Genomic DNA, 26966 nt, shown 5'->3' with positions numbered 1-26966 from the left:
TGCATTGTATTCATATTTATATTGACCCTCATGTAGGCTTAGCTCGATTTATGGTGTTGACAAAGCGTCCACTGTTGAGTGTGAGGTCAAGTGTGTGTGTGTGTGTGTGTGTGTGTGTGTGTGTGTGTGTGTGTGTGTGTGTGTGTGTGTGTGTGTGTGTGTGTGTGTGTGTGTGTGTGTGTGTGTGTGTGTGTGTGTGTGTGTGTGTGTGTGTGTGCGCGTAGCGAGAGCTTTTGATTTGTCCCTTCTTGGTCACGTGACCGTACATCCGCTCTGTCTGTGACTGTTGCTGTCTGGCAGCTATGACGACGAACTTTGAGAAGTTGGATGAATGGCTTCGACAAGGAATAAGTTTTCCTCCGCCGCAGCGCAGCACAGGTCTCTGAAATGTTCCGTGCAGCTGGACATTCAGACAGTAAGTACATTCAGACAGTAAGTACGTCCTGACGCGGCTTCTTCAGAAACGGACGAAGCTTGGTTAACGTCAGCTAGCTCGCGCACTTACGTTGTTACGTTCTCTTACGTTTCCTCCGTCGTAACGTAAACCGTTTTTTGTTGTTACGATGATAAACCAAACGTATTCAACTGTATTCATTATGATTTGTGATATTATTTGTTGAATTGCACAGAATTCCATTTTTTCTAAAGCCTATATATTTCTAGCTTTCTTACTTAATAATAATAATAATACATTTTATTTGTAAGGCACTCTTCATCCGAAAATCTCAGAGTGTCACATAGTTAAAATCAAAGTCATGAAATTAAGGTCATAAAAGTCATAAACGTCAACTCATAGTAAAAACGCCTTCTTGAATAAAAAAGGTTTTTAGACCAGTCTTAAAGGAGTCCAGGGTCTGTGTTGCCCTCAGATGGTCAGGGAGACCGTTCCACAGACGGGCGCTGCTGCGCAAAAGGCCCGGTCGCCAATGGTGCTCAGTCTTTACCAAATAGAAATGCCCTTGAACATAGCTAAGTTAAAATGTCGGTGAAGCACATTTAAGTTACAACCAAGTTGACTTCACTGGTTTTTAAACGTCTCCTTCAATTTGCAGCACCTGTGGACCAGCTGGAAGCTGATTGCTCTCATTTCTACCTGGTATATCAAAGTAATTCAACTTAATTTTAGGGGGTTTAAAAAATACAGGGATCACACACTTGTGTTTTGTATCGCAGATTTTAAATACTGTATACATTTTAAAGACTGACGCTACAGCAGCAATATATGCTGTCATCATGTATGTTGAGATGCACGTTTCAATTATTCCTCAAAAGTATATCCTGTATGTTTATTTTTATTCTGCAAAGGGAAGCACATTTTGTCAGAAGACCTAAATAAATCTGCCAGTAGAGGACAGACAACAACAAATACAACACCACAATGTCTGACTTCATGACACTGTTTGTGTGCAGGTCACGTGTCCAGGAGTGCTCCTGACTAAAACCAGTGACGTCTACCTCAGTGTGTGTATCATGGGCCAGTACAGAAGGACCCCTTGTTTGCCGCCTGTGTTCCCTTTACGTTTCCACCACAAAATGTATTTTGTCAAGGTGAGCATTATGAATATGCCGCTGCTATAACTTATAAGAAGTAGAATTACTATGTCTATGGAGATAGTTTTGTGTTCTTCATCTTTAACAAAAGATGTGTTTGGAGGAATAGTGCATGTTTCTCCGACATAAAAAATGGATGCATATTGCAAGTCTTCAGGATCACGTCCCGATCTATATGTTGGATCCTACTATATACGTTGTACTTTTACTTACAAAAGAGTAAGGCTCAACACATCCACATCTTAGATGTTTTCTCTTTATTTTCCTTATGTTTATGACTCCTCTCGCATAGGCTGCTGGCGTTTACTGGCTTACTTTTAAAGCCTTGAACTTGAAGCCCTCCAATTTGAACATTACAGGCTCAACTCCTGATAAAAGAGGCCATCGTTTCCCTCGGGATACCGGCAGAGTTAGATACGGGGCTGTCCGTCTCATCTTGTTATAAGTATTGATTGCTTTGTCTGTGCTCTGTTTTACCAGACTTTCCCTGGCGTTGTTGACCCTGCTGATTTAGCTGACCTCCTGGAAGGTAAACAGCCGTCTGGGATTTACTTCCCTGAATCCTCTACCATGTAAGCTTATAGGCTATTAGCTGAGATACTGATCATTAGCTCACAACCTATTTGTGCTTTACTTCCACTTAGCTGACACAACATCTTTTGAGCTGATTCAGGCGGTGCCTCCAGGTATGCTTTCTGATTATGCCATATGGGCATTTTAAGTCCCCACTGTATCAATTCATTACGCTGCAAAAACAGGATCTCTAACTTTGCTTGTTTGTGTGTGTGTGTGTGTGTGTGTGTGTTTACTGTCTGGACGTGTGATTTTTAGAGGGTGAAGTCCTTGCAACAATGGAGGACAGCAGCAGAGATTTCCTGTACTCTGGTCCCAGATTGTGGTCCAGACAAGGAGCTGCAGAGAGAGACATCTTGATGAAGAGATCAGCCTCCTTCCCTGTATGTTGCTTTACAGATAATTATTGTAATTATTTCTTAATCCTCCTTCCAACACCTACGCCCATATTCATAAAACAATGCAGAAGAATTCTCCAAATAGTCAACGTAGTAGTAAAAAAGTTATTTGCTGAGCATGAACAATTAGACCCACATTTATCAAGTGACTTCTATTTTCAGAGAAAAGAGCTTTTAAGAGCAACTCTTTATTCATTACGATTGATCGTGTGTTTGTTCATTGTTAAGAGAAGGAATAGCCAGTTAGAGGTATGGACTTTACCGTACGTCTGACATATATTATACATTTTTATTAAAAAACAAAGGTGTGCTCGCCTCTGTTTCTGTACTGCAGTCACTTAAGAGACCTCTAGAGTGCTCTTTAATTCATTTATTATTTTTAGATCGTTAGAAATTTGATTAATAGCTTTTATTTTTTAATTCATGGTAAAGTTGAATCATATTCACTTTTATTTTTCACTTAAGACCAAAATGTTACTTTGAGCAGTTTGATAAATATGGTTTCAGGTGTCTCGCATGTATTTCATGCTTGCTTCACTTGAGCTACGGAAAATGCTGAATCAGTGAAAGGAGGGATGCCAGTAAATGCCTTTAAACGTTGTTCCCATGTCACTCCCCATGTGATCCGGCTCGATTGGCACCTCCGTTACATGTGTCATTCATAGGAGGAGATTGTGTCTTTCTTTAAGTGAGTCTCCTCCTAATCTCAGTGGCTTACATGTCTGTCCACCTGACAGTCAGGTAGCAAGATAACCACCTCAAAAGCACTGGCTCCTCCTTGACAAAGTGAAGTAATTTCTTGAGAAACCATGTTTTCCATATAGAGCTGTTGACTGTCTTTGCTTTACAGACAGAACCTTTCTCTTCACTCTCCATTTTGTCATTTTTGCTCGTCCCTACTCTTCTTATATCATCTCTTTCTCTCTCTGCCTCTTGCTCGTGGCTTTTCCATCCTCCCCTTGTCCTCCGAGGCACTAACTGGCATATTTAAATGTCTTTAAACACCATTCCCCTCACCATTGCTTTTATGTGTTTCTGTTTGAGGCCTACCTAGCAATTTAGATGTCTCTTTCCAAATGCCATATTATTTAAACATCACTGGAGCCTTTCTCTTTTCTGAAATTTGTTTTTCTCCAGTCAAGCAAAGATTGAAGATTTGTAAGTGTAAATTGGTGTTCCAAGCAGTGCTGTTATCTGTCTGTTTGTCTTCATCTCCCTGTTAAAGGTGTTGTGTTTGTGCCTATTGTCCCTCTCCCTCTAGGGAATCTCCCCCAAAGTGGAGTTTGCCACGACATCAGTCATAGAAGAGAGTGATGGGAGAGACGGTGTCCCGGCCTCACCTGTGAGCGAGTCCTTTTATTACATCTCGTACATCTTAACGTACACATGAAGACACAAGTTTTTCCAATTTGTTGGACCTTTTGTCTGCTTTTGGGTTTCTCTGCCTTACGTCTGTTGTTGATTTGTAAAACCCTTCGGAATAAGATTTTCTTTCATAATTACATTCTATTGTGTGTTCATGGCTTTTCAGACCTGCTTTGTCAAAATGTACACAGTTGAATCCCATCAAAGAGCCACTCACAAGTCAAGTAAACTGTGTGTGTTCTTCACAGCTTCACACTCGGCGTCATTGTGTTGACCAATGCTAGAGCTGTAAAGATTCCTCTCTCGAGAGCTCTAATGAGTGGTATCGTATCGCTCGCCATCAGATTTCTCTGTTTCTACCATACATCCCCACCTTCTATTGTTGCCATGGCTACTGCATCTATCTATCTATCCATACTGGCAGTGTTTCAAGGGTATCTGTTCTCTCCTTGTGAATGTAATTATAGGGAGGCAGATCTGCGATGTTGATTGCGACGCTTCTCTCTCATCTCTGACTAGATGGGAGTTTACACAATGTTTGTCACAGAACCAGGCAGTCAGTCAGGTTTTTGTTTACACTCGCTGTCCGATATGAGAGTCACCTGTATACCTGCCACTGTGTCCTTGTGGATTTTTAAGGGTGACTCTACTCGGCTGCATAAAATCATGTTTTACTTTCAGAAGAATATTCAGACTCCTTTCTCTTTGCAATCCCACGTTCTCATATTCTCATCCACTGATGCCTTCTTCATAGTTTTATTGTATAATTAGTCAAATACAAAAACAAACAAAAAATCAACTAACTTTTTTTCTTCTAGCATCTGTTTTCGAGCACATTTTCTTGTTCAATCTTCTCAGTTGTGAAGATTTACTGCCTTTTTATTTATAGGTTTTGGATAAACATGCACATTGGGCTTTAAGTTATTTTATTTATTTTTTTTAACTTGCAAATGAATTGATAATGAAAATAATTATTCGTTGCACCCCTACTCAGGCCCCCAAGATTAAAAAAAAAATGAAATGTATCTGCATATTTATGTCTCATAGAATCTGATCTTCAGCACTGGATTCTATCAGCACAGCTACATTATGGGATGAGGTAAAGCATGTGAAAATGTTCAACTGAATTATTTTTTTGAACTATGTATAAACTAATGCATTATACATACAAAGGCTTTTAAGAGCTTTAAAAAAAGCCTAAATAAATAGAACTGTCTCCATCTTTTCCCTCATACATACAGATGATTGCACATTTCTCTTTGGAACAACAGAAAGATGTTTTTTATTTACTCATGTTGGCACATGTCGGTAAGAAAAGTAGAGCTGCAACACAATTAGTTGACATATCTGGATAAAAAATGTATAATACATTTCTAAGTACTGAAAAACACTTTGAAATGAACCATCAACTGTTTTGTTAATTGTTACAGTAATTATTTTAATTGCAAGAATAGCAGAAAATGTTGTTTTAACCTCAAATATGGAGATTTGACAAAACAAGATATTTAAAGACTTTGAAAATGTTGAGAAACTGGTATTTCATATGCAAAAATAATAATATGAAAATCAATTGTCAGATTAATTGATAATGAATTGAATTGTTGGTTGCTGCCTTCAGAAAACAGCAACTTTATTCAGTCATTTTTGAAAGTATTCCCGACGTCTTCTGTGACTCTGAATACATGTTTGTGCAGACGTAATGTCAGCAGGTGGATTGCAGGACGGTAGATGAATGCTCCAAATCTCTACTCCAAGAGAGTGTCTCTTCAAAAAAAATTGTAAGAATGAAAATCTTTCTCAAACATTGCTGTTTGTAACATGGTCCATCACACAGCGGTTGGCATGTTGTGCCAAAAACACTACCGTGCATTTCCCAGGTGCGGTAACCTAAGCTATTTGTTTAAATGGGATGTCATTGACAGCGAAGCAGATTGTCAGTGTTCTCGCGGCCCCTCAGGGGGATGTCTAGATCAGAGCACCGCTGTGGCTGTCAGACAGTAGAATTTCTCCATTTTCTCTCTCCTAATGGCTCCTCCGCATAGGCATTTCCCTGACTGCCTGCCCGCCCAGCTGACAAACCTCGTCCAGTTTTAATAGAGATTTAGAGTGATAGCAACTTCCACAACGCCTCTGAAACTGTATGATGAATATACACTCAGCGTTCAGGAACGCCTCTGTCGTCCTTTGCCGATTTTCAGGCGCTCCAATCTGTTGTTAATTGTTATGATCCTCATTATTTAAATTAGAAAGTCACTTAGCTATGGTAGCAAATCAGCCCGCCACTTCGGTCTTGACTGAACTATCTTTTCAGCTGGATTGCCGTCATTCAAAGCTAGAGATCTGGCGTTACCAGAGGGTTTAACCGAAGGTCTTTGCTGTTCAAATGTCAAAATGGGAATCATGGTAAAGATTAAACCATAGACTGTATAGAAGAAGTAGACAAAGCAACCAGTGGAGTTGCCAGAATGCGAGTTTAAGTCCCCCTCGCGTTGGCTTCACTTTCAGAATCTCTGAATTGTGAGATGGTGTTGATGCGGGAGTGGGAGACAATACTTTGCTCCATTGTATTAAATTGGACCAATCTCAAATGACAACCTCCATAGGAATTTATTTATCATTTAGTTACTCTTAAAAAATGTTTTTATTTTCTGCGATTTCCCAAATTAGCATTTAGATGATCATTGTTTTACAGCCAGGTAATGCCTCTTCATCATATCAGACTGGAGATGGCCATCAAATGCAATTAACATTTTATCTTAACTTATTTATCCCCGGTTGGCATTACCCGCAGGAAGTGGGATATTGCATGGCAGAATGATGTTAGCGGCCATTAGAGTTATTAAAGTAATTCTGCAGAGGTTGTCTCCATGGCAGTGCCGGCTGCACGAGCTGTTGTTGGTGTAACACTTAAGCTGAATGATTTAGCTAATGGTTTCATGGTTTTGTCCAGGGAGAACACGTCTGTGTGGAGCGTGAGATCAGCTGCCTTAATGGCTACAATAGCTGACGCCTGTGTAAAGGAACAATATTGTGGTCTGCACAGGAATCTATACTGCGAAGACAAATGTTACGTGTCGCCCCAAAATGGAGGCTTGTTTCACAAAATATATCAACATTTCTCCCTCTCATATTCTGTCCCTGTACCCCTAGGCGTGCTGTCTTTCTCCAGTGAGGCCATCTTTAACCCCGTCCAGACAGAGTTCAGCAAAAAAGTCTTCGCCATCTGCCGTGAATTTTCCCAAAATGCATGATGCAAAACATGTCTCCTGGAAAGGTGAGAAGGAAAGGCTAAAAGTTGAGACTGGAATCACAAACTCTGCCCCGTCCTCAACACCCACATCTGGCCAAAGTCTCCAAAAAGACAAGAATGAAAGAAAACGCGCTTCTCCGAGAGCTTTTCCCGAGTCTGGCTACCACCAGCCCACAGTTTCCTCAAGGACGCGGGCCTTGTCCCCTTACACCCACCGCAAGATGTGCCAGCTTTCAGAGGATGCCAGACAACGGCTCGGCCATCTCCAGCTGGGCCCTCACTACTTCAGGAAGGAGTCTGAGAGCCAGCCGCCCTTCTCGGTTGGTACCACTAGATTTATTCCTCCAGACGGAGACTGAAAGAAAAGTGACGCGATGGTTTGTTTAATGCTAATAATACACATGTTCTGTGGACGGGGGTCCAAATTAATGGGATCCTGAATTGATGTAGTTCAACCCTCAGTGGGAGCTTCCCAAAATGTAACATAATCTAGTGGGCAGATTAAGTGGAGGGCATAATAAGAGAGCAGTGTTAATCTTTTTACCTGAGCCGTTAATGGATTTTGACGTCATATGCAATATAGCCTATTATCCTCACTGAGGGGCTCGAGTGTGCTTTAATAGCGCCCGTCCTGGATTTAGGCTGGTACATAGTTATTTGTTAACACTTTAATTATGGTTGTATCAGTGCTATGAGATATTTGCATATAAAAGGGAGTGATTTTCCGATCACACAGCCATGGGGGTTATACAGTTGATGGACAAGAACAACACTGCCTCCCTCGCTCCGCTACCCCCCTTGTATTCCTGCTGCTTCATTTACATCAAATCTAATCCTCAGGTATGAATATCAAAATCCACTAACATGCTGTTATTAAAAGAAATGATTAGCTCGAGAGTTGTTTGTTTTTGTCACACACATGAATGGAATTTACTTACAATTGATGTTTTATTAAAGAGAGAAGTGTGTTTTTTTTCCGCCGTGGTTTTCCTGGGGGAATGTTCTGTCGGCGATTAACCCGAGTAATTGAGAGTCAAGCTGCAATTAACAAATAGATAGCTAATGAAGTAGCTTAGCCCCACGGTGAATGCATTATCAGAGCCTCGACTGTACGTTTGTGTCGGGGAAACACATTCACAGCCTTGTTTTCTACATGCCTCATTGCACGCTTTTTGCGGAAATTGTTTGGCATTAAGATTAAAGACATGTGGTGGGAACATTCTGCAAAAAACAAAACCGATTTTTGTGTATTCCGTTGTTGATTTCATATACACAAGCAGATCAAATGTCATGTAATTTGTCATTTGAAGTACCTTGTGTGATGTGTCCGCATCACGACGCTGCTTAAAAGTGAGGAAAAGAAAAACCATACCCGCCTTGCTGTGCTGTGCTTTACGATGCAGACAGAGTCAAAATTCCAACAGTGTTAATTGAATCATATTTTTTGACAGCAGATTGTATTTCTGTTTTTGTTGTTTCATCGCAGACCCCTCCTTGCAGTCGTGCCTCTGTGAGGGGAACTCCTTCCCCTGCTGATGGTTTCCACCAACACTCAGTCAGCTTCACAGCTGATCACACCGGTACCTGCACGTCTACATGCAAAAACTAACACGTGTGTTGTTACGTACCTGAGGTCATGCGATACTTGCTGCAGAAAAAATGCTCGCAAATAATTGCTCGAATGTTTTAAGATTGTTTGTTTGTCTTGTGAAATTTGTATTTATTTATTTTATCGTTTGACATGGTTTCCATCTTCATGATAAGACGTGAAGTATTTCAAAATATGTCACGGGCTGCGACGATAAAATGGCGTCTGTCTTTTGTCATTGTGTAATAATGATGCCAATCTCTACTAATTATATAAAGATAGCACATGGTTGTGTCTACAGCTATCTCTATGCCGGGTAACTTTTACTTGCACCTGTTATATGTTTTAGGAATAAACTCTATCAAACATTTGAAATTCAGTACTGTAGAGGTTTTCTGTTTTCATAAAACTTTCAACTTGTCTTTGTAGATTCTTCTCTCCAAGGGAGTCACAGACCAAGATCAGCCACAGTGAGTCTAATTATAACGTTTCCAACCAGCAAATGACACAACGTCACCGTACCTACTCGCACTCCAAGCCACACTAACCAATTTATATACTTTAGTTACAACTGTTTCAGACTTTTTGTTCTAAGAAGAGTATTTTGAAGTCAATCTCACAATATTTTTTTATTCAAACTAATTATGTCATTCTGCCAACCAAAATGTTGTAAAGTAAATGATAAAATACGAGTTACATTTCATGTTCACGTTGCTTTAAAACTATACCACCTCGGCCTGTGACCTCTTCCAGCTGCAGTCAGGTTCTGTGAGGGTCCAGCGGTCTCCAGAGACGCGATCCAGATTTGAAGCCAAGACCCGGAGCCCTGCGAGAGGTGTGGCCTTCGCTCAGCCCGCACCAACTTGGTCAAAGTCCAGAAGTGCTCGAAATCCGAGCTGTTCCCTCAGAGAAAGGTAAACTCTAGAAAATGCAACCTTTTCCCTCAACCTGACCTTGAAACAAATGAAAGTTATTCAGAATATGATGAAACATGATTATCAACGTTACAGCCGTGTAATGTGACCTTTATAACCTAAAGTTCTTGTTGATTTGGCTCGGCTCTCAAACATGTAAGCAAGACTGTTCTGGCCACAAAACCAGCTGATTGTATTCACTCTCGCGCCAAAGCCGGAGAAAACATCATCCTTTTTGTTGTGGCGCTTGCCCTGAACTTATCCTCATCCATCTGTGTAAATCACTGGTGTTTCCACAAAAGATCTCACAAACAAAAGAGGCACCTGTATGAGTTTCCAATTAAAGTGTTCGACAAATACACAGCAATCCCATGAGATGTAAGTCATACACTGCCGTGTGTGTGTGTGTGTGTGTCTGTTTTCATACACATCCAATCTTTAATTTTGATCACACTCGACAGGCGGGATGATTTCCCCTCCACCTCTTAAATTACAGAAGCTGATGTCTTGTCATGTTTGTTCATTACTGAGTGAGGAGGCAGAGAGAAGAAAAAACAAAATGGTAAAATGGTATTGATTTGTGTTCCAGCTTGAGTCTGATGCATTTGACCCGATGCACGCTTTAATACATTCAGAGAGACCTTGTCATCGATCACGACGGCCGCGAGTTGAACACGCCGACGCGACCGATGCTCCGTTTTGTTTGTTTGTGCTCTCCTTCCTTCTTCCCCACTGCTGAGTCCATAAGTAAACATTAAAATCAATAGACAATCTTAAACTGCAAAGTAAATTGTAGGAAATGAATGATACTTTTCTCTCAATTGAAAACGCGACAGGAGTTGCAGGGCGGGAGATTAGAGCCGGCCTTTGTAGATTCCCGCCGACCGGGAGAGGGGCACGTCTTGCCACGAATCTTTGATCTATAAAGAAAATGACAGATGCCAGTGGCAACGTTTGCTCCCTAAGCCCTGAAGTCTCAGTCTATTCATGTCTCTGGATGATTTGTCCTTGATGACTTTTTGAAGCAGGTAGCGAGTTTATCTGATTACACATGAAAAGCTTCCATTCCCAAACTGTGAGCCGGGCCAAGACACCAGTCAGTCACACAGTCGCCGTCACCGCTGCGCTCCCAGCAAATAGACGGGGATGAGAGGCAATACTGAAATTCATTACTGTTCACTTCTGTCTGTCTGTCAATTTCAGATTGCGTAACTGCCTGTGGTCAACTGGGAGACCCATTTATATTGTATTGATGAAGCACATGTATGACTCCAGATGAAATGCACCATATGTTTTGTCAATTGTAAAATTCCTTTTTTTTTTCATTTTTCATTCAGTGTGCGTGATGTTTCATTTTTGCATCCACTCACACAGCTTGTGTTGTGTTACAGCACCGACTAGTGGACAAAATGAATAACAAGGAGAACTTTGTGAAAAAAAGATTGTTTGGTTAGTTATGATTTAAAGACATTTTTATGTTAATTCTTGGAGCCTGTTTTCATGCATACAATTCAAGATGTTCTCTGGTTACAGGTTCTCCAATTTGTGTATTTTCTGCTGTTCTGTGTATCTGATTATCACTGTAACTTAATATTTAGTTTAGTTAGGTAATATGAAGATGTCCCCGTGGCTCTGAGGGGCATTTTTCTTTCCTTTCTGACATTGTAGAGACATCTTGTTTTTAATGGCATGCTGCATTACGTTACAATGGAGTTTCTTATAATACTATACATATGACTCTTTTGATGGCATAGAATGACTTTTTCAGCCACCATCCATATGTTTTTTATGACAAATCATAAATCATATTTGTGGATTTCTCTTACTTTTCTATAAATTAATATTCTTTTCTTGCATTGAAAAATATTTTCATTCAAATATAAATCACTAAAGACATTTGTGAATGCATCGGTGTGCTAATATTAAGCCTGATCAGGCTCAATATTTAAGCCTGATCAGGCCCTATAATAACATTTGCTTTTACATAAATATACTATTACTTTTAAAATATATACATTCTTACAAATATCTTGAAATTGTATGTTACAGTCGTATGGCTTACAGCAATGACTTTTCATGACATCTTTATGGCAAATTATACTATGGCTTTTATAGAAAGATTTATGGAAAAACTATACTTTGACTTTTTTGACCAATTTCATAATACTGTGGCTTTTTTTAAACAGTACTATTATATTTTCTTTTACATTTGTATGGCATACAAATTTCATTCCAAATTTGTAATTCATTTTAGTCCTGGCCATTTTCATTAGTCTTTTTTTTTAAATGATTCTTTTGAACCACAATTCCAAAGCAATGTCTGACTTATGTTTTGTGTTAATTTTCAGTAATTCTTTTATTCATTATTGCTTTTGTGCGTTTCAAATTCATTCAGTGATCGTTGTGGGTTTTTCTTTTAACGGAAGGGTACCAACAATTCTGTCTGTGTGTGTTTATGAGCCCAAATTAATGTAGTTATACATGAATAACTCCGTTAAATAAGTTGTTTATGGGTTTTTAAATGTGTAATTGTTGTGTTACCCCTCAGGCTCCAGACCAGTCCCTCCTACTGCGAGCAGATCCACAGCAGAGTTGAGAGGATTCTGCAGACACACAAAACCACCTCCTAGGGAAACCAAGTGGCCGTGGACCTTTCACTTCCTGATCTGCATATTCTTAACGTAGCAATTTGCTCAGTCAGTGAGTGAAAACATCTCGCTCACAGATGCATCTTCATTCATCTTGATGTTCAGTTAAAATTCAAGCCCTCCCAAGCACCTGCTGCGCTGCGATGGTCTTTGTTTTTCTGAAAAGAAAGTCAATTTGCAGGGGTTACGTTCAAAAGCACTACGCTACCGCGTCCCTCCCACCCATCAGAAGGGTTGTTTTCTATTTAAACATTCCAACGGTAAAAAAACAAACGGAGACGTTGTCTAATTTCTCTAAAGCTCTGTGTGGAATTGGCTCCAGTGCAAAGAAGCAACATTTTTTGTGTGCGTGTGAAAAAAAGAGACATGGTGGATGTAAGCTGCAGCTGTTAAGAGCTCATCTCTCGCAACACAAAAGAGCGACAAGAAGGTAGCCAAGAGCTACGGTTGGGAGCCAGCAGCTACCAGAGACTGAAGTGATTTAAGACGGAAAAAAGTAATCCTGAATGGAAGAGATTCACACAGACACTTAGCCTCAGCATAAATTGAGATCCATAGTGAGCGTTTGTCTTGAAATGGTGTTTACGTGCTCATCAGAGCTCATCTGCTCTTCATAATGAACGCGTCGCCGTGTGACAGTTTCATTCAACCATCGGAGCTGAATTCCATCTTTTATCAGCGCTAATGAAGACGCAGCATTCGTATGTGGCGTTTTCACAACCACCTGTATACCTGCAGAGAGATTATTCCAATCTGATTATTCAGATACTGAGCTGCACTCTGCAGGAGGGAACGGGCAATACAGTTAATGGTTTTGTGCTTTCTTTGAAGCAGTACATTAATTTAGCGTGCAGCGAGAATCTAATCAATAGGACTAAATCATTGACTATGAATCTGTAAGGTTGTATATGACAGCACAATATACAAATCTATTTTATTTGAAATATGACAGTATTGCATTGCAAGTTAAATACATTGAGTTTGCTTTTATTAGCAGTAGTGAGGCATTTTCAAACACAATGATCGTGATATTCCATCCAGCTACCTAAAGGCAGGGTGGGTAGTCTTGAGATCTAGAAAGAGTATGTTCGATTAAAAAAAAAAGAAACCCAGCCCAGCCAACTCTTTTCCTATGAAGTAGCTTGCAGTACCATCTCCAAGAATGTCAAACAAATATCAAACATGTTGATGAAGTTCACCAACCCTCCTTCTAGTAGTTAATTCACATTAAGTCATGTGCTGCTCTGCTGGTGCTGCTTCCTTTGTGGGACATTACACTCAGCATGCTGCTTTTATTTCAGCCAAATTATGCCCAGTTCTTTAAGAGCATATTATGCCTTTTTTTAATTTAAATTTTGCCTCGCTTTTGTAATTATTTATTTCAAGGACTGAATTACACACAAAAAAAACCTTGAGCTATACGTTTTGTTTTTTTAAATGTTGTAACCTTAACCTTTGGACTTTGTAAATCACCTACAGTTTGTTTTGCTTGTTAATGATGGTTATATGTATATTAATTTTAAAAAAATTAGGATAGTGGAATATCTGAAAGCCTTTACAAACACTGGTGGCAGTCGTCAAAACAAATAATGTTCATATGATGCATGTATATTTAGAAAGACTGATTACTGCTCAGCAAAACACTTCAGAATATTAAGTTCTATTTGATTAAAAAAAATGCATTTACACTTTCTGGTCACTGTACAAAGCATCGACTATTTTTACTATCATTCCACACCAACCCATCTCCTGCTGTTAAGATCCGTATTTATAAACTCTGCATCAGGTCAAGTCTTCAGAATTTACTTCTTATTGAGTTTACTCGACTTTTTGTTGTTCGTCTTCTTGTTGTTACTCTTCTTGTTCCTCTTGCCAGCGCCTTGTGCTGCTTTTTCCGTCACAATGTGCTGATACTTCTTTTTGTTGTTGCTGGCGAGATAAGAGGAAAGTACATTTCATGTCTGCAGTACAGACATCTACACACTGAGTACTCCTGATAAATACTGCAGAGCAAACAAACATCGTGTGTTCACACGTCAGCGAGCGCTGCTGCAATGTACAAACTGTATTTTCATCTCTTTAATAAAATTTTGGCTTGTAGTACATTTTAAATATGTGACAGCAGACACTGGAGCTCGGTATAGATTTGTCTGTACATGGCTAACAATATTACAAAATCAGAGTATTTGGTTATACTATCTTCATATTTTGTAGTTGAATCCCTGTGACATAATAAAGCCACATCCAGTAAAGAGGTTTGGTCGATTTAAACTTACTGTCTGAACTCGGCATCAGAGAGCAGCTCCTCCACCATCGTTCTCTTCCTCTCCTTCTTGGGAACACGGGAATGATAGAAGTCGACTGGGTTGTCCACCACCGTACCAACCTGTATCACATGCACACACACGTAAGAGCGATGCTGTGTTCACACTACCAACCAAACAGCCAAGCGAGGCCAGCTTAATTGTTGCAGAGCCGCTGGTGAAGTGTTGCTAAAGTGTTGCCCCTTGGTGTAGTTAAGCCGTTAAATAGCGCTACAAACTGGCTAACAGGGTGAAGCAAAGACATACGATTGGTTGATGTTACTTTACTATTCACCACATAAGTCTCACACAATAGAGTAGAGGGGTAAGAAAGACAGCCTTTAACTGGGGGAAAATTTCTTCATAACTTTGTATGTAAATTAGAAAAAGGGAACAGAATGGCACGACGTCACAAGTCAACGCTGAGCAGGATGGGCTGCTGCCACCTGGTCCATAGAGTTTATTCTCATTGCAGTATGAGAAGATGGTGAAGCGAACCGCTTAAGATTTCTGTTACTTATCCAAACTACATAACCTTGTAGTGGATTCTTTAACTTTGAAAATAAAGGTCATGACCGTGTTTCTTAAGAACATTGCATTGTTATGGGAGAGGGTCTTTGAGGGTTAGGAGATTTGTGTCTTCTACTGACCTGAAAATATTTGGGAAAGCCATCTCTGTCATTCTTCTTGTAGAACCTCTTGGGATCCATGGAGCCTCTCATCTTCAGGACTTGGAGGTCCCCCTTCAGCTCTTTTGAGATCTCTGGGGCTTTCATATTAAACCAACCATCTCCTGTGGATTTCTCCCTCTCCGCCTGGAAAAAAACAGTGATCTCAATTAGTTAAAAAAGCATTGCAGAAGCCCTAAAAGCAAGGAATTTGAATAAAAACATCTGCTGTAGTGTTTGTATTCATATTTTTGTGATTTGGTGCAGAGTGTTTCATCATCGATTTCACAAATGACACATGATCCAAGTGAGGCAACTAAAGCAGACAGAAGCCCAGAGTCTACAAAATCCAAAGCAGAACTTTGTAGACTTACTTTGCGTTTCAACTTTAAAGCGTGTTTGGATTCACTGTACGGAGGCACTGCATCCTTCTTCTCGAAGTCTGGTCCCATCACACTCTTCTTCATCACCTGTGAACAGCAACAAAAACTGAAACACTGCAAAAGACCAAACTACCAACCCCTCTCACAGAGATTAAAAGGCGGACGTCTGAAAGAACCATGAATAACACCCTCTCCAGTGTTATTGGAGTTTATCGTCTGTGAAGTTCATCATTTATTCTACATCACAGATCACCTTCAAAAACTCATCACTTATTTACCGCATCTTGGATCTTCCTTTCCTTTAGTTCTTGCAGTGAACCGGAGACAGGTTTTGGTTTGCTGCCGTCAAAATTGATGTACAAGCCGCCGAGATCCTTCACTCGGATGCCAGGATCAATGCGGCTGGACAAGTCGTTCCTGGAACAAATGGTTTGAGTTCCTAGTTGGTGGACATTTTGACAGAGCCAGACTTCCCACTTGTTTCCAGTCATTATGCTAAGCTACGATTATTAGCTGCTAGCTGTATCTTCAAATTTAGCATAAAAGCATGAGTGTATCAATCTGCTCATCTGACTCTGAGAGAAAGCTAATAAACATATTGCCCAAATGTATACCAACTACTCTGTTCATGTTTTGTTTTTTTGACAAATGGAACAACATGTTGTACATGTGTGTATTACAAAGTGAATGAACCAATCAAAGGCGGCCACCTTTCACATACTTACAACTGAGGATTTCTACTATAGAAAAGCAGTTCTGTATCGTCATCATCGTCCCCCTCCTCATCAACAAACTCCTCATCTGGGTCCTCCTGCTCCTCTCCCTTTGAGGCGTTCTCCTCTGTCGACCTCTCCTTGTAGTACTGTTCATCAGCCTCCTCTCCGGGCCGCGTGTCGATCATAAACAGTCCACCAACTGACGCAGCTGCTGCGTCACACTTCTGTGAAGGTCCTGCTCTCTCCTCTGCCGGGAACTCCAGATCCTCATCCACCTCCTCTCCAGAGACGTCCCTCTCCTCCTCCTCATCATCATCGTCACCTTCATTTTCATCCTCGCTGCTGTCCAGCAGGCTAATTATTTTTGTATTCTGGATGATAACATCTTTAGTCTGCGGCTCAGGGTGGGAATGCACTGTGATATTCTGCTGGTGGCTGGACGTCACCTGAATGAACTCAACTTGGACCTCATTGGAGTCGACCACCTGCTGGGCATCTATATTCAATGTGCTGACTTCCATTTTCTCCTCACTGCTGGGCCCGGTTTCCACCGAAGCAGCATCCTCATCTCCCTGTGGTGCGTGGGCGTCCACATCAGCTACTTCCACAGCTTCATCCTTCTCATCGGTGTCCCCTGTGATTTCAGAAGCACTTTCACATGTTACTGGAACAGATTGGAGAGGCTTTAACAGCTCTGATGGCTGGATTGTTTCCTGCATCATCATCTTCTCCGAGACGTCTGCATCTGTATTTTCAGCACACGGCTCCTCCTGCTGGTGTCGGTCAGTCACTGCAGGTGTAATTACAGCTTCCTCAGCACAAGCAGGACTGTCTGATATCTTGGGAGACCCAGGGGGGGATTCATCTTCTGAAATGACAATTACTCCCTTTTCCACACTCATTTTATTTGGTGTGAGATCCAAAGTATTGGCGCTTTCTTTCTCTTCCAACGTTTGGTTCCCATCTTCTGCCAACAACGTGCAGTTTACATCCTCAAGGATCACTGTACTTTCTAAGGTAGAATCATAGATTAAATTGTTCTCAGATTCTTCCATAACAACGTTACAGTCTTTAATCAAGCTGCTAGCACCCCGACTGCTGCTGTCCGAGCCTGTGCGGCTTGTGCAGGGAGTCCCTTTGCTTCGCGTGGTGTAGCAGCTGCCCATTGGGGAATGCGCAGCAGTCAGCTCACAGTCTGAGTCCTCGGCTTTGGGACCGGTTGATTGGGCCTTTTCCTGTCTACGAGTCGTCACACTGTACGTGGGCCCAGACTCGAACCCGTCGGAGTCGCACGACAGGGGATCGCAGACGTTAATAGTAGCTACTTTAGTCTTAGACGCCCGGCTCAGTCGAGCTCTCGTGGCAGGGGTTTGAGACCTTTCCGAGGTTTCTTCTAGGTAGATGGGGATCGGACCGGTTTGCCTTCTGGATCTCGTAGATCTGCGGGTTGTGGACTTGGAAGCATCTGCTCCGGAGACGCTGGATATGCAGCTGTCAGCATCTGAGAGCTCTGAGTCTTCAGTTTTTTGTTTGGCAGATGATCTGTTGCAAGTAGTCTTTTTTAGACTTTTAGCGACATATTCTGGCGCAGAGATTTTGAGAACTGTCTTTTTTCTTGTGCTCCGACGGACACCGTGGCCAACTTTCGATGCAGATACTGCAGAAGAGCATGATTCCACCTCGGATGTCTCCTCATCTTCCTGACTTACTGCGCAGGGCTGTCTCTGCCTTCCCCTGGTGCGTGTCTTTGGTAGTTCTGTGTCAGTCAACGCAGAGCAGCAAGAGTCTACGTCTGACATTTCCGCTTCGTGGATGGAGCCCACAGGAGTGCATGACTGCTCTGGACTGTGGAGTCTGGAAGCTCTGGTGCATCTTTTAAGCAGGGAGGCAAGTGGAGATGCTCCAAGTTGTCCCTCAATTTTTTCAAGCTGGCTGCTGGTCTCCACCAGGGCATGTTTGGTTGGGCTTTCTGCTCGTTTAGCAGTGCTCCTGGTTCTGCGACCAGCGGATGGCGAGGCCTGTTTGACAAAAAAATAAAAATAAAATATATATGTGTGTGTGTACAGATGGTTCTATAACATGCTTGATCCTAAAAAAGGGGGTGGGTTTCATTATAAGAACAGCTCTTTTGTCAACAAATTCAAGCCCAAAACCATCAATTTGTCATCCGAGCTGTGCCTTCATGTCTACTGAAGACATTGAGGTCAATATATAGGAACTGATTTTTTTCTTTAAACATTACTCAGTTAAGAGTAAGTGGTGTGTTTGTTTGTGACTATTTAAAGCACGCATTTGGTGCCCTTGTCTAGTATTTGGGGCAACAGCAGCATGTGTGTACAGTATTCACTTTTTAATTATAATGAATCAAAAAAGTATTCCACAATTGAGTAGTGGTTTTTTAAAAAAAATCAATTTTAAACCCCTTTAAGTCATCTTAAGGAAGTTAAAGGAGAGTTAAATGGAAAACAGTAAAAATGACTCGGCAGTATTTGATTGAGGCTGGACCCACTCGTAACGGTGGATGAACTGAAAACATGTCCCATGGATTGAGTTACTTTAAAACATTATGCAATCCAATACAAGTCAAAGCTGCATGATGTTGAGCGACAAAACACGCAATTACGGCCGAGTTTCGTCTGTCGCGGTATGTGATTGTTGTACCTCGTCAATATTTGTCCGTTTTCTCCACTCTCCATCGAAACGTTTACAAACTCTGAGAGAAAACATGGTGCCCACGTGAAGTTTGAGCCGCTGCACACTCGCAAGCTAACGGGCGCGTCACGCGCTGTCTTCTCCTCCAGCTAAAGCTTTACCTGCTCTGTGAACATTAACACGTTTAACGAACGTGTATCTGTCGTACGTACCGAGACATCAGCGGACTGATTGGAGTTTGTTCTCGTTGGAGAGTACACGCGTACTCCTCTCCTGGTGGCCACCATCTTGCATGCTGCTCGAACGCTTGCTAGCTCCTCACACTTCCGGTGTGAGAGCTGGACTCGACTAGTCGATAACCGGAAATAAGATACAGGTCAGACAGACGATCGCAGAGTTGTGATCCAACTTCAAGTCGTGATGAGTGGGAAACTGTCTAGCTTTTTTAAATTAAGTAAAAGTAATATTATGTTACTTCGTACATTTGGTATTACATTGTACGTGTTGCTAAATAAAACATACGAATTATTCGCTAAATGCACTTTAAGTAAATGCTCAATGCAGACAACCCTCGTATGCAATGAACCCAAAGACTGTTTTGTTACAGTATACTGTATTTTTTTATGTGCTGCACGCTGTTGTATGATTGTGCAAATCGCCTTTTTAATGTGGACGTTGCTGGAGGTTGTAATTTTAACTGTTTAATCCACTAAGTTGCATATACATCTATATTATAGAAAAAAACGTTTTTAAAATAAGAACAATATCCGTTAAATAAATGTGTAGTAGAAGTAGTCCTAACCCAGAAACTCACCGTGTAATGCAGACTGTCTGGGAATACATGTTGGAACTGTATATTACAATTAACAACAAACACAAACAACAAAACTATTTTAGATCAAGCACATAACTCAGCTGAGAGCTTAATGTAGCTCTTCTTTAATGTAGCTTTTCTTTTTATCATCAAATACTAGCCCAGGGGTATTCCATTGTTTAAATATTTTACATCAGCGTTGACGGTAAAACATAACTTTCAGGATTTTAATAAAGCCAATTCATGATATACAGATATATGACAACATTAAATATGTTTACAGTACGACAGATACTTTATTGTCATGAGATTAACTGGACCCAGTCTGGAAAAACAACCATTATTCTGATATAAAAACATCTTCCTCAGAGTTAACATATTTTAACAGCTTCTTGGCACGGAGTTTCCAGTGCTAACAACAATGCATATAGCTACGCATGTCAATCTCAAAGTATTGCTGTACTTTCAGTCCTCAAATTAATCTCATGAGCACAGTAGTGGGTAAACATAGTCAGAAGCAAAAATGCCTGATAAAATAAAGTTGCGTATACTTGTCTTCTTCACCAATCACAGTCGATCAGCATCACACAAACATCTTATATGTAGTTGGATTTTTTTCTCAATTGTACTCTGCAAATAAAGCAGAAAATATCCAATTGCGACAATAAACCTTTTTATCGGATATTTTTCCATAACCGTTTTAAAATGTTTGGAATCATTCTGTAAAAAATACAAATCTCTTCCTTTGAATTTTGCTTTTCATTTAGACCAATATATTTAAAGCTTGATTCACACAGACACAGTAGAGACAAAGCAGGTATGAGGACAGGAAGAGAAAAAGATGAGAGGCACTTCAAGTCAGAACAAGGGTAAGGAACCATCACCTTGGATTAAGTTTAGCAACCACAATTTTCCATCATTAAAGCAGATAAATGTCTGATCAATCTGACATTTATCAACACTTGTGGTGTTGATAATTGTCTGATTGGTCATGTGAAACTCTCACTTTCTTTCTATTCTTTTAAAATCGACACTCGAGTTGATATTGCATGTTTATCTCCAATTTTTGATCTCACTGAGACAAAAGGTAATGAATACCTGCATCAGTTAAAATTAAGAAATGGTACAGATGTAAGATAGAACAATGACTTCAAGACTCATGGTGAATGGCAGCATCCATCATTCAGAGCTATTACTTTGCATGGTTTGTGTGTGTATGTCAACAAAAAAAGGAGGAAAATGGCTTCATCCATGTGTCTTCCATTGTGAGTGGGGTGTGCTAGGGGCTCGCCTTCTTTGCACTGACAAGGTAGCCTTTAGCCTTGATAATGCCCCTGCTCTTTACAATAATAGAGTAGCGAAGGACCCACTCCAGCCTCCAGTCAGCAATGTTCACGTCCTGCGTTCCCTCCTGTACCGCCTCCTGGAATGTGGCTGCTGACATCAGCTCTGTGGAAACATGAAACCAAAAGAACTCATTTAAACTCATGAAAAAATTACACAACTACGATGCGATCCCAGCTGTATGTGTTCGCCTAATCGAGGCCTCTGTCATTTACCACATTACCTGGGCACTGCAGCTTTTGCAGGAGTATATTTATTTGGGAACATTTTCAGACATTTATTACTCTCCATTTGGTGTTGTACTAATTCCATCACAAGGACAGCGTATATAGAACTGACTCAAAATAAACTACACTACCCGTGCTGAAGATAATAGTGAAACATGTCACTCAGGGCAATGAAACTCCTCATTGATGTGTTTTCTGGACAACAAGTAATGAATTTTTTTGTCTCGAGGCAAATTTGTGATATTGGACTGTATAAATATAATTGACCTTGTTGGAAGTTTTTTTTTTTTAAATACATTGACTATACTTGCTAATTGGATGAATTCACTGTTGGTGTTGGTCTTTGGATGACATTGATTGTCAATTAGTAAAATATAGCATATCAAAATGCTTACCCGTCAATGTTTAACTAAGCACTGGAAATACTTATTTTGGAACTGTTACTTTTTTATTGAACTGTTTTGCATTAAGAAACTTCACTACGATCCCATCTGACTGACAGGAGAAAGAAAAAAAATGTCACCTTTAGAATCGTTGTGCGTGAGCAGCTGGATGTCGAACTCCTTGGCAAAGGCTGTGAGGTCAGGAGGCATCACACAGCAGGAGGCCAAGTTGAACTGGTTACTGCTGGGCTTCACCTGTACAGGAGAGGGTATGTAGTCAACAACAGCCGTGGTTTGGTTCAACATAGGAAATGGCACACAGTTGTACACTGGCAATAATAGAAAAACACATTACTGCTTTTATAATCTTTAGACAAGAGGCAAAATATAATGTTGCCTCTAGTCCTTTAACAAATAAAGCCTGATTTAATTTCTAAATCAAGAAAGGTAAATTAAAATGAGTAGTCTGAGTAAACAAAGTAAAGAACAAATGAAATCACAAAGTGTCTGCCCAGTTCAGAAATTAAACAAATGAAGGTTCACATGCACAAGATTTCCCACTAACCTGCGCCCAGTTGTAGAGCTGTTCCAGCAAGTCTTTGTCCAGATCGGAGGTGCCGATAGCAGCAATCTTCTGGCTCCTGACCAGAGCCTCCAGCTCCTCCCAAGCTGGCTGAAGGTGGGCCAAACTTTGTGTCTCACTTTCCAAGGGCCATGGCGGCGCTATGATAACAGAGTCGAGCTGGGACACTGCCAGCGTCTGGCAGACTAGGAATCAAGGCCGCAACACAAGTAAAGTTCAGTTTCCTAAAAATGGCGGTGCTTACAAAAATAAAAAAAATAAAAATGTACATCAAATTTTAGCTGAAGAGATTAAACGCTTACCCATCTCCACTGCATCTCTGATAGAGGATTGAAGCGACTCACACAGGAACAGCTTGACTGCAAAAATAAGCCACGCATATGTTATAAATACCAAATATTGCAGTTGGTTTTTTATGCATGCAGACAGTCTGAATCATTTGTACTAGAATTACCAGAATTGTACCAGAATTAATGCCGTTTGGATGACGCTTGACAGTCTGATCTTTAAACATTTCTCTCTGAAATGTGGTGGACTAGAAGTAAGCTAAAAGTACATACAAATTGTGCTTGTAAAGAACTTGTGTAAATACACTTCGTTATATTCCATCACTGCTAAAACAAGAGCACAAAGTTCCTGATAGATGTAGCCTTTTAATTCTACTCTCAAAGTGCACCAGATTAATGAATTTAACTTTAAAATGTACAACGATTTCTCCCTAAAGGGTTGACGTTCAACCACCACAGTCTTATCAAATCCTTTGGCAAACACTCCAGTACCGACCTGAAACCCTCAGTTCATCCCTCTCCTCGGGCGTAATCGCATCCGTTGCCTGGGGAATGGAGCAGTCCAGTGTGTCTGGAAAAACCTGATGACAAGCACTTCATTTAGAGACGGCATGTTTATTGTGAAGCCGTCAAATAGTTAATGTGAAGGGAGCAGCAGGTTTTTTTTCCCCCACTGATGGATTTTGAAAGTCATTATTAAAAAGGTTCCAACAGAAGTTATGTTTACATTCAGTGTTACTCACTATTGAGCATTTATTCTTGATGTCCAAGAAATGTGATGAATGCATTTCCTTCATCATACATTTGGAAAGCTGATTTTCCTAAAAAATTTGAAACCTGAATAGTTCACGTCCACGTTCAAGCACCTAGTCTTCTTCTTTCCTGCTTTTTCAAGCCATTGCTGCTTATATGTGCGAATTGCCGCCACCTGCTGATCAGTGGAATGCTGGCACACCATTGGCAGAATAAAAGGAAACACTCAGAAGAACTGCTCGATAAAATTTCATTCAGGCAAAAAGCAAACAAAAATTTAGGTTGGAAGTGTAGGTCTAAGTATTATTGTTTTGGTAAACGTTTGTTAAAAAGTTTCACCCACACGAAAATGACTGATCTGCTATAAGATGAATAAACGCAAATCTCTTTATGCAGAAATATAAAGAAGAGATTTTTTTATTACAGTTCTCTTCAGGGGAATACGACGCGTCTGCAAATCACACATGAGAACTACTGTATTTAAAATTCACATTTACATTATGAAGTGCATTGATCGTTGGCATAAGAGGACGAGAACTTCATAAAAATAACAATCTACACAACATGGCTCCGTTACAGAGCATCAATAAGTGTCTGTGTTTATCTGCCAGTAATTCAGACCCAATACAGCCTGAGGTCTGACTCAGGAGCTCATGCGCTTCGTGTTTACCAAGCCTGAGTTCAACACTTTCAAACTTCCCCCATCCACAGTTGAGTCCCGTGGGCGTGGAAGTAAAAGTTGAAGCAGATTAGCGGCTCCGAGCAAAACAGCCAGTGCAGGGGTGTGTTCCGTAGGAACAGTGGCGCACTACATCGATTTAAATATCCATTTCAGTTTCAACAGAACATGTTAGTTTGATGAACACAGATGAGGGAATAATGCATTGTAGAAATCCTATGACAGTTATGGAACAAAACCCCCACAGCAAAGTCTCTGTACCTCCACCCACACCCCCACCTCTACAGACAGACAAACATTTGGAATGGCGCCTTTGGCAGGCAGCACTGCATGAACATTCATCATGACAGCTTCTTTTCAGTAAGGCTAGAGGCAACCTTTGATGTTCATCTCTACAGCCATTTTATTTTCCTAAGCACTGGAACTTTACTGGCCGACAGCTATATTCACGTACTGCTGGTCTGACCGTAGCTGATTGCCAATGCAAATGCTATGGTTCATTTCTCGATGTAAAAACAAACAAACAAACATGCAAAACTGGTATGGAAGAGCCTGAATTAAATGTACTACCAAACATAGAACTCAACGGCACTACATGAAGACATTATGAAAACAGTAAACGTCTCCCCACCTTTGATGGCGGCCTTGTTGTGGAAAACCAATCAGTAAGTGTGGCTTGAATGCAGTCTCGAAGCTGAAATATCAAACAGAAAAACAATTGTACATGAACATCTGTGAAACATGCATATTTTCAGTAAGGCTCCCTGAAACTTGGCTGAAGCAGAACAGTGTTTTGTCCTCAGCAGGCCCCACACCATAACTATTACAGAAGGACGAGCACAGGGTGAGAAGGCCAGCTGCATCAGTACTGTAAGAAGTTTATGGACGAGTGAGAAATGTCTGTGTGAGCTCAGAAGACGAGAGAAAATGTCAACCCCACCAAAACGTAAAAGATGTCCGGCCGAGCACAGGGAGCAGCACAGTTGGTTGTGTTAAAGTTCAGAATGAAATGAATTGACAACACAGCATTGAATTAATAAAATAAATTATGTTCTGAAAAACAATTGTGCTTTAAGTTATGTTCATATTTTTCTATATGTCGAGTCACATATAGTATACCGGGCACTGCATGCCAAAATTGATGTGTGATAAGCCAAAAATGTGCCCTTTGATATCTCAGTCTAGCTCAGGTTATATAGTCAAAACAATAACAAACCACCAGATGAACTTTGGACGAAAGTACCTCGTGACCCTTTGTCCGAATTACAACCATGCCTTGGAGGAAATCTGCAGGTGAGGTTTCATATCTTAAAACATGGAGTGTTGCTTTAAAGAAATTAGGACAAATAAACAAGTCTGACCAAAACCCTTTAAAGTAATCACTGTCGACCTATTAAATAACTAAAGTGAACATCGAATGGTCCATTAATGGATTAGTCTGACATATATTCTGATTATTAATTGATGGAATCATTTATTAGGCGAATTGACCAACATTCAGTAATTACATCTTCATTATGAGGATTTGCAGCAGTCCCCTGTGTCGTACACATGTAATAAATGTGGGTTTTGGATTGTCATTTGGACAAAATAAGCCATCTAAAAAGTTGAATTTATGATTGCAATTTTTTATTTCATAGTGGAAAACAACATTTAGGCGCAGCACTCCATTTATGAATGACACGTGACAATAGTTGTCGAGTAGCGGCTTACGCAAACACTTATTATACCAAAGCACCTGCCTCCAGGTGATGCATGTCACCCGTTTGCTCTTTCCAGGCTTCACGTGTCACAAACAGTAGCTTTTAAGTTGGCAGCTGGTACACTGGTATGTGAGCCAGTTAAATATTTAGCCCGGTAACGTTATCCTACCTTTAATTTTTTTTTTTTTTAAAGGCTAAGCTAATGAGCTAAACTGTCAGACAAACGCAACACAACAAAGCTGACATACGTGCGTCGTTTTCATCTATACTGGTCTCGGGTGTCTCACCTCCTCGCTGGGAGAGCCCGGGCATTTCTTTTTCAGGCGACTTCGGTTGACCAAGTTGCCGGTGTGCAGCCGGAGAGTCTTGGCGTGGCTCAGCAACATCTTTGCCTCACTGCTTGTGTTGGTGTTTTGAGGATCCATGTGGCTCTCGGCAGCAGAGCTAGCGAGTTGCTAAACGGTGTCCGCGTGATTCACTACGATAAAAAAAAAAAAAAAAAAAAACCCGCTGCGACTGTAACTGCCGAGCTCGCGAGCGAACAATAGCGCAGACCCACCACACGATTGCTGTAAAAACTGTGAAGTCAGGATGACTTGCACTCGGTGGGTTGTCTGACTTTCTGGTTCGGGTGGTTGATTAGAAGGCTGTTATGGAGGCGAGCCGGTCGGTCACGCCCACACGGAGGTTTTCGGTGAATGTCCCGTAAAACCCGGTCCGGATCGCGTGGAGTAACGGGCTACATCTACGGCACGGAACCGGATCCGTGGAATGTATTTTTACGGATCGGATGCAGTTCTCTTTGCTGACCGCGAGGTGGTGGTGTCGTGTTTTTAATTATTTTTCTCAAGCGGCGTATAACAACCTTCCGCTGAATACTAATATTCAAGTGATGTACTTAAGAATTATTTAAAAGCACCTGGATCTTTTTTAAACACTTTCTACTTTCAACACCATCAGCAATTTTGTCTCATATAGATTGACTTTTATATGCTGCTCTTGTATTTTTCCCTCCGAGGAACCATAAGATAAGATAACCCTTTATTAGTCCCTCAGTGGGGAAATTACAGAATTATATAAAGGCATACCTTGCGTTATCCTCTAATCCAGAACATTGTACTTTACAATATTGCCCCATTTTTTTTAACATTCTTTTTAACAAAACACAAAAGTACACACACGCA

The 26966-nt window shown here is 40.8% G+C and overlaps 3 protein-coding genes across 3 annotated transcripts; 1 reads left to right on the top strand and 2 right to left on the bottom strand.

The window, feature by feature from the left end:
* The first annotated feature begins 276 nt into the window (after window positions 1-276).
* On the top strand, window positions 277-14535 carry spata6 (spermatogenesis associated 6). The gene is made up of 11 exons (XM_068591313.1): window positions 277-415; window positions 1411-1548; window positions 2032-2080; window positions 2196-2237; window positions 2383-2507; window positions 3784-3864; window positions 7038-7457; window positions 8624-8717; window positions 9155-9195; window positions 9479-9639; window positions 12188-14535. The coding sequence occupies exons 1-11, from the start codon at window positions 332-334 to the stop codon at window positions 12267-12269; spliced, it is 1317 nt and encodes a 438-aa protein (XP_068447414.1). The 5' UTR covers window positions 277-331; the 3' UTR covers window positions 12270-14535.
* On the bottom strand, window positions 13247-19352 carry dnttip2 (deoxynucleotidyltransferase, terminal, interacting protein 2). Its single transcript, XM_068591312.1, has 7 exons — window positions 19222-19352; window positions 16367-18375; window positions 15920-16058; window positions 15633-15728; window positions 15241-15405; window positions 14564-14673; window positions 13247-14216 (listed from the first exon to the last, which is right to left on the bottom strand). Exons 1-7 carry the CDS (start codon window positions 19294-19296, stop codon window positions 14090-14092), a joined length of 2721 nt encoding a protein of 906 aa, XP_068447413.1. The 5' UTR covers window positions 19297-19352; the 3' UTR covers window positions 13247-14089.
* Window positions 19353-19989: 637 nt separating this feature from the next.
* Window positions 19990-26495, bottom strand: gclm (glutamate-cysteine ligase, modifier subunit). The gene is made up of 7 exons (XM_068591458.1): window positions 26070-26495; window positions 24711-24773; window positions 23144-23228; window positions 22663-22719; window positions 22343-22545; window positions 21918-22032; window positions 19990-21272 (listed from the first exon to the last, which is right to left on the bottom strand). Exons 1-7 carry the CDS (start codon window positions 26205-26207, stop codon window positions 21103-21105), a joined length of 831 nt encoding a protein of 276 aa, XP_068447559.1. The 5' UTR covers window positions 26208-26495; the 3' UTR covers window positions 19990-21102.
* Window positions 26496-26966: the final 471 nt, after the last annotated feature.

This window comes from Clinocottus analis, unplaced genomic scaffold (genome assembly GCF_023055335.1).
Source record: "Clinocottus analis isolate CAN_PGR_092001 unplaced genomic scaffold, fCliAna1.0.p SCAF_25, whole genome shotgun sequence".
Lineage (NCBI taxonomy): Eukaryota > Metazoa > Chordata > Actinopteri > Perciformes > Cottidae > Clinocottus > Clinocottus analis.
Note: the sequence above shows the minus strand (reverse complement) of the source record. Positions and strands in the feature narration are given on the sequence as shown.

Excerpts from the sequence above, each read along its gene's own strand:
- spata6 (XM_068591313.1), top strand. The coding sequence starts at position 332 with ATGGCTTCGACAAGGAATAAGTTTTCCTCCGCCGCAGCGCAGCACAGG. Across the intron at positions 416-1,410 it reads TGCAGCTGGACATTCAGACA|GTCACGTGTCCAGGAGTGCT; the intron begins GTAAGTACATTC and ends GTTTGTGTGCAG. Across the intron at positions 1,549-2,031 it reads ACAAAATGTATTTTGTCAAG|ACTTTCCCTGGCGTTGTTGA; the intron begins GTGAGCATTATG and ends CTGTTTTACCAG.
- dnttip2 (XM_068591312.1), bottom strand. The coding sequence starts at position 19,296 with ATGGTGGCCACCAGGAGAGGAGTACGCGTGTACTCTCCAACGAGAACA. Across the intron at positions 15,406-15,632 it reads CTTTAAAGTTGAAACGCAAA|GCGGAGAGGGAGAAATCCAC; the intron begins GTAAGTCTACAA and ends GTTTTTTTCCAG. Across the intron at positions 14,674-15,240 it reads GCTTTCCCAAATATTTTCAG|GTTGGTACGGTGGTGGACAA; the intron begins GTCAGTAGAAGA and ends CATGTGATACAG.
- gclm (XM_068591458.1), bottom strand. The coding sequence starts at position 26,207 with ATGGATCCTCAAAACACCAACACAAGCAGTGAGGCAAAGATGTTGCTG. Across the intron at positions 24,774-26,069 it reads CGGGCTCTCCCAGCGAGGAG|CTTCGAGACTGCATTCAAGC; the intron begins GTGAGACACCCG and ends TTGATATTTCAG. Across the intron at positions 22,033-22,342 it reads AGCTCTACAACTGGGCGCAG|GTGAAGCCCAGCAGTAACCA; the intron begins GTTAGTGGGAAA and ends TCTCCTGTACAG.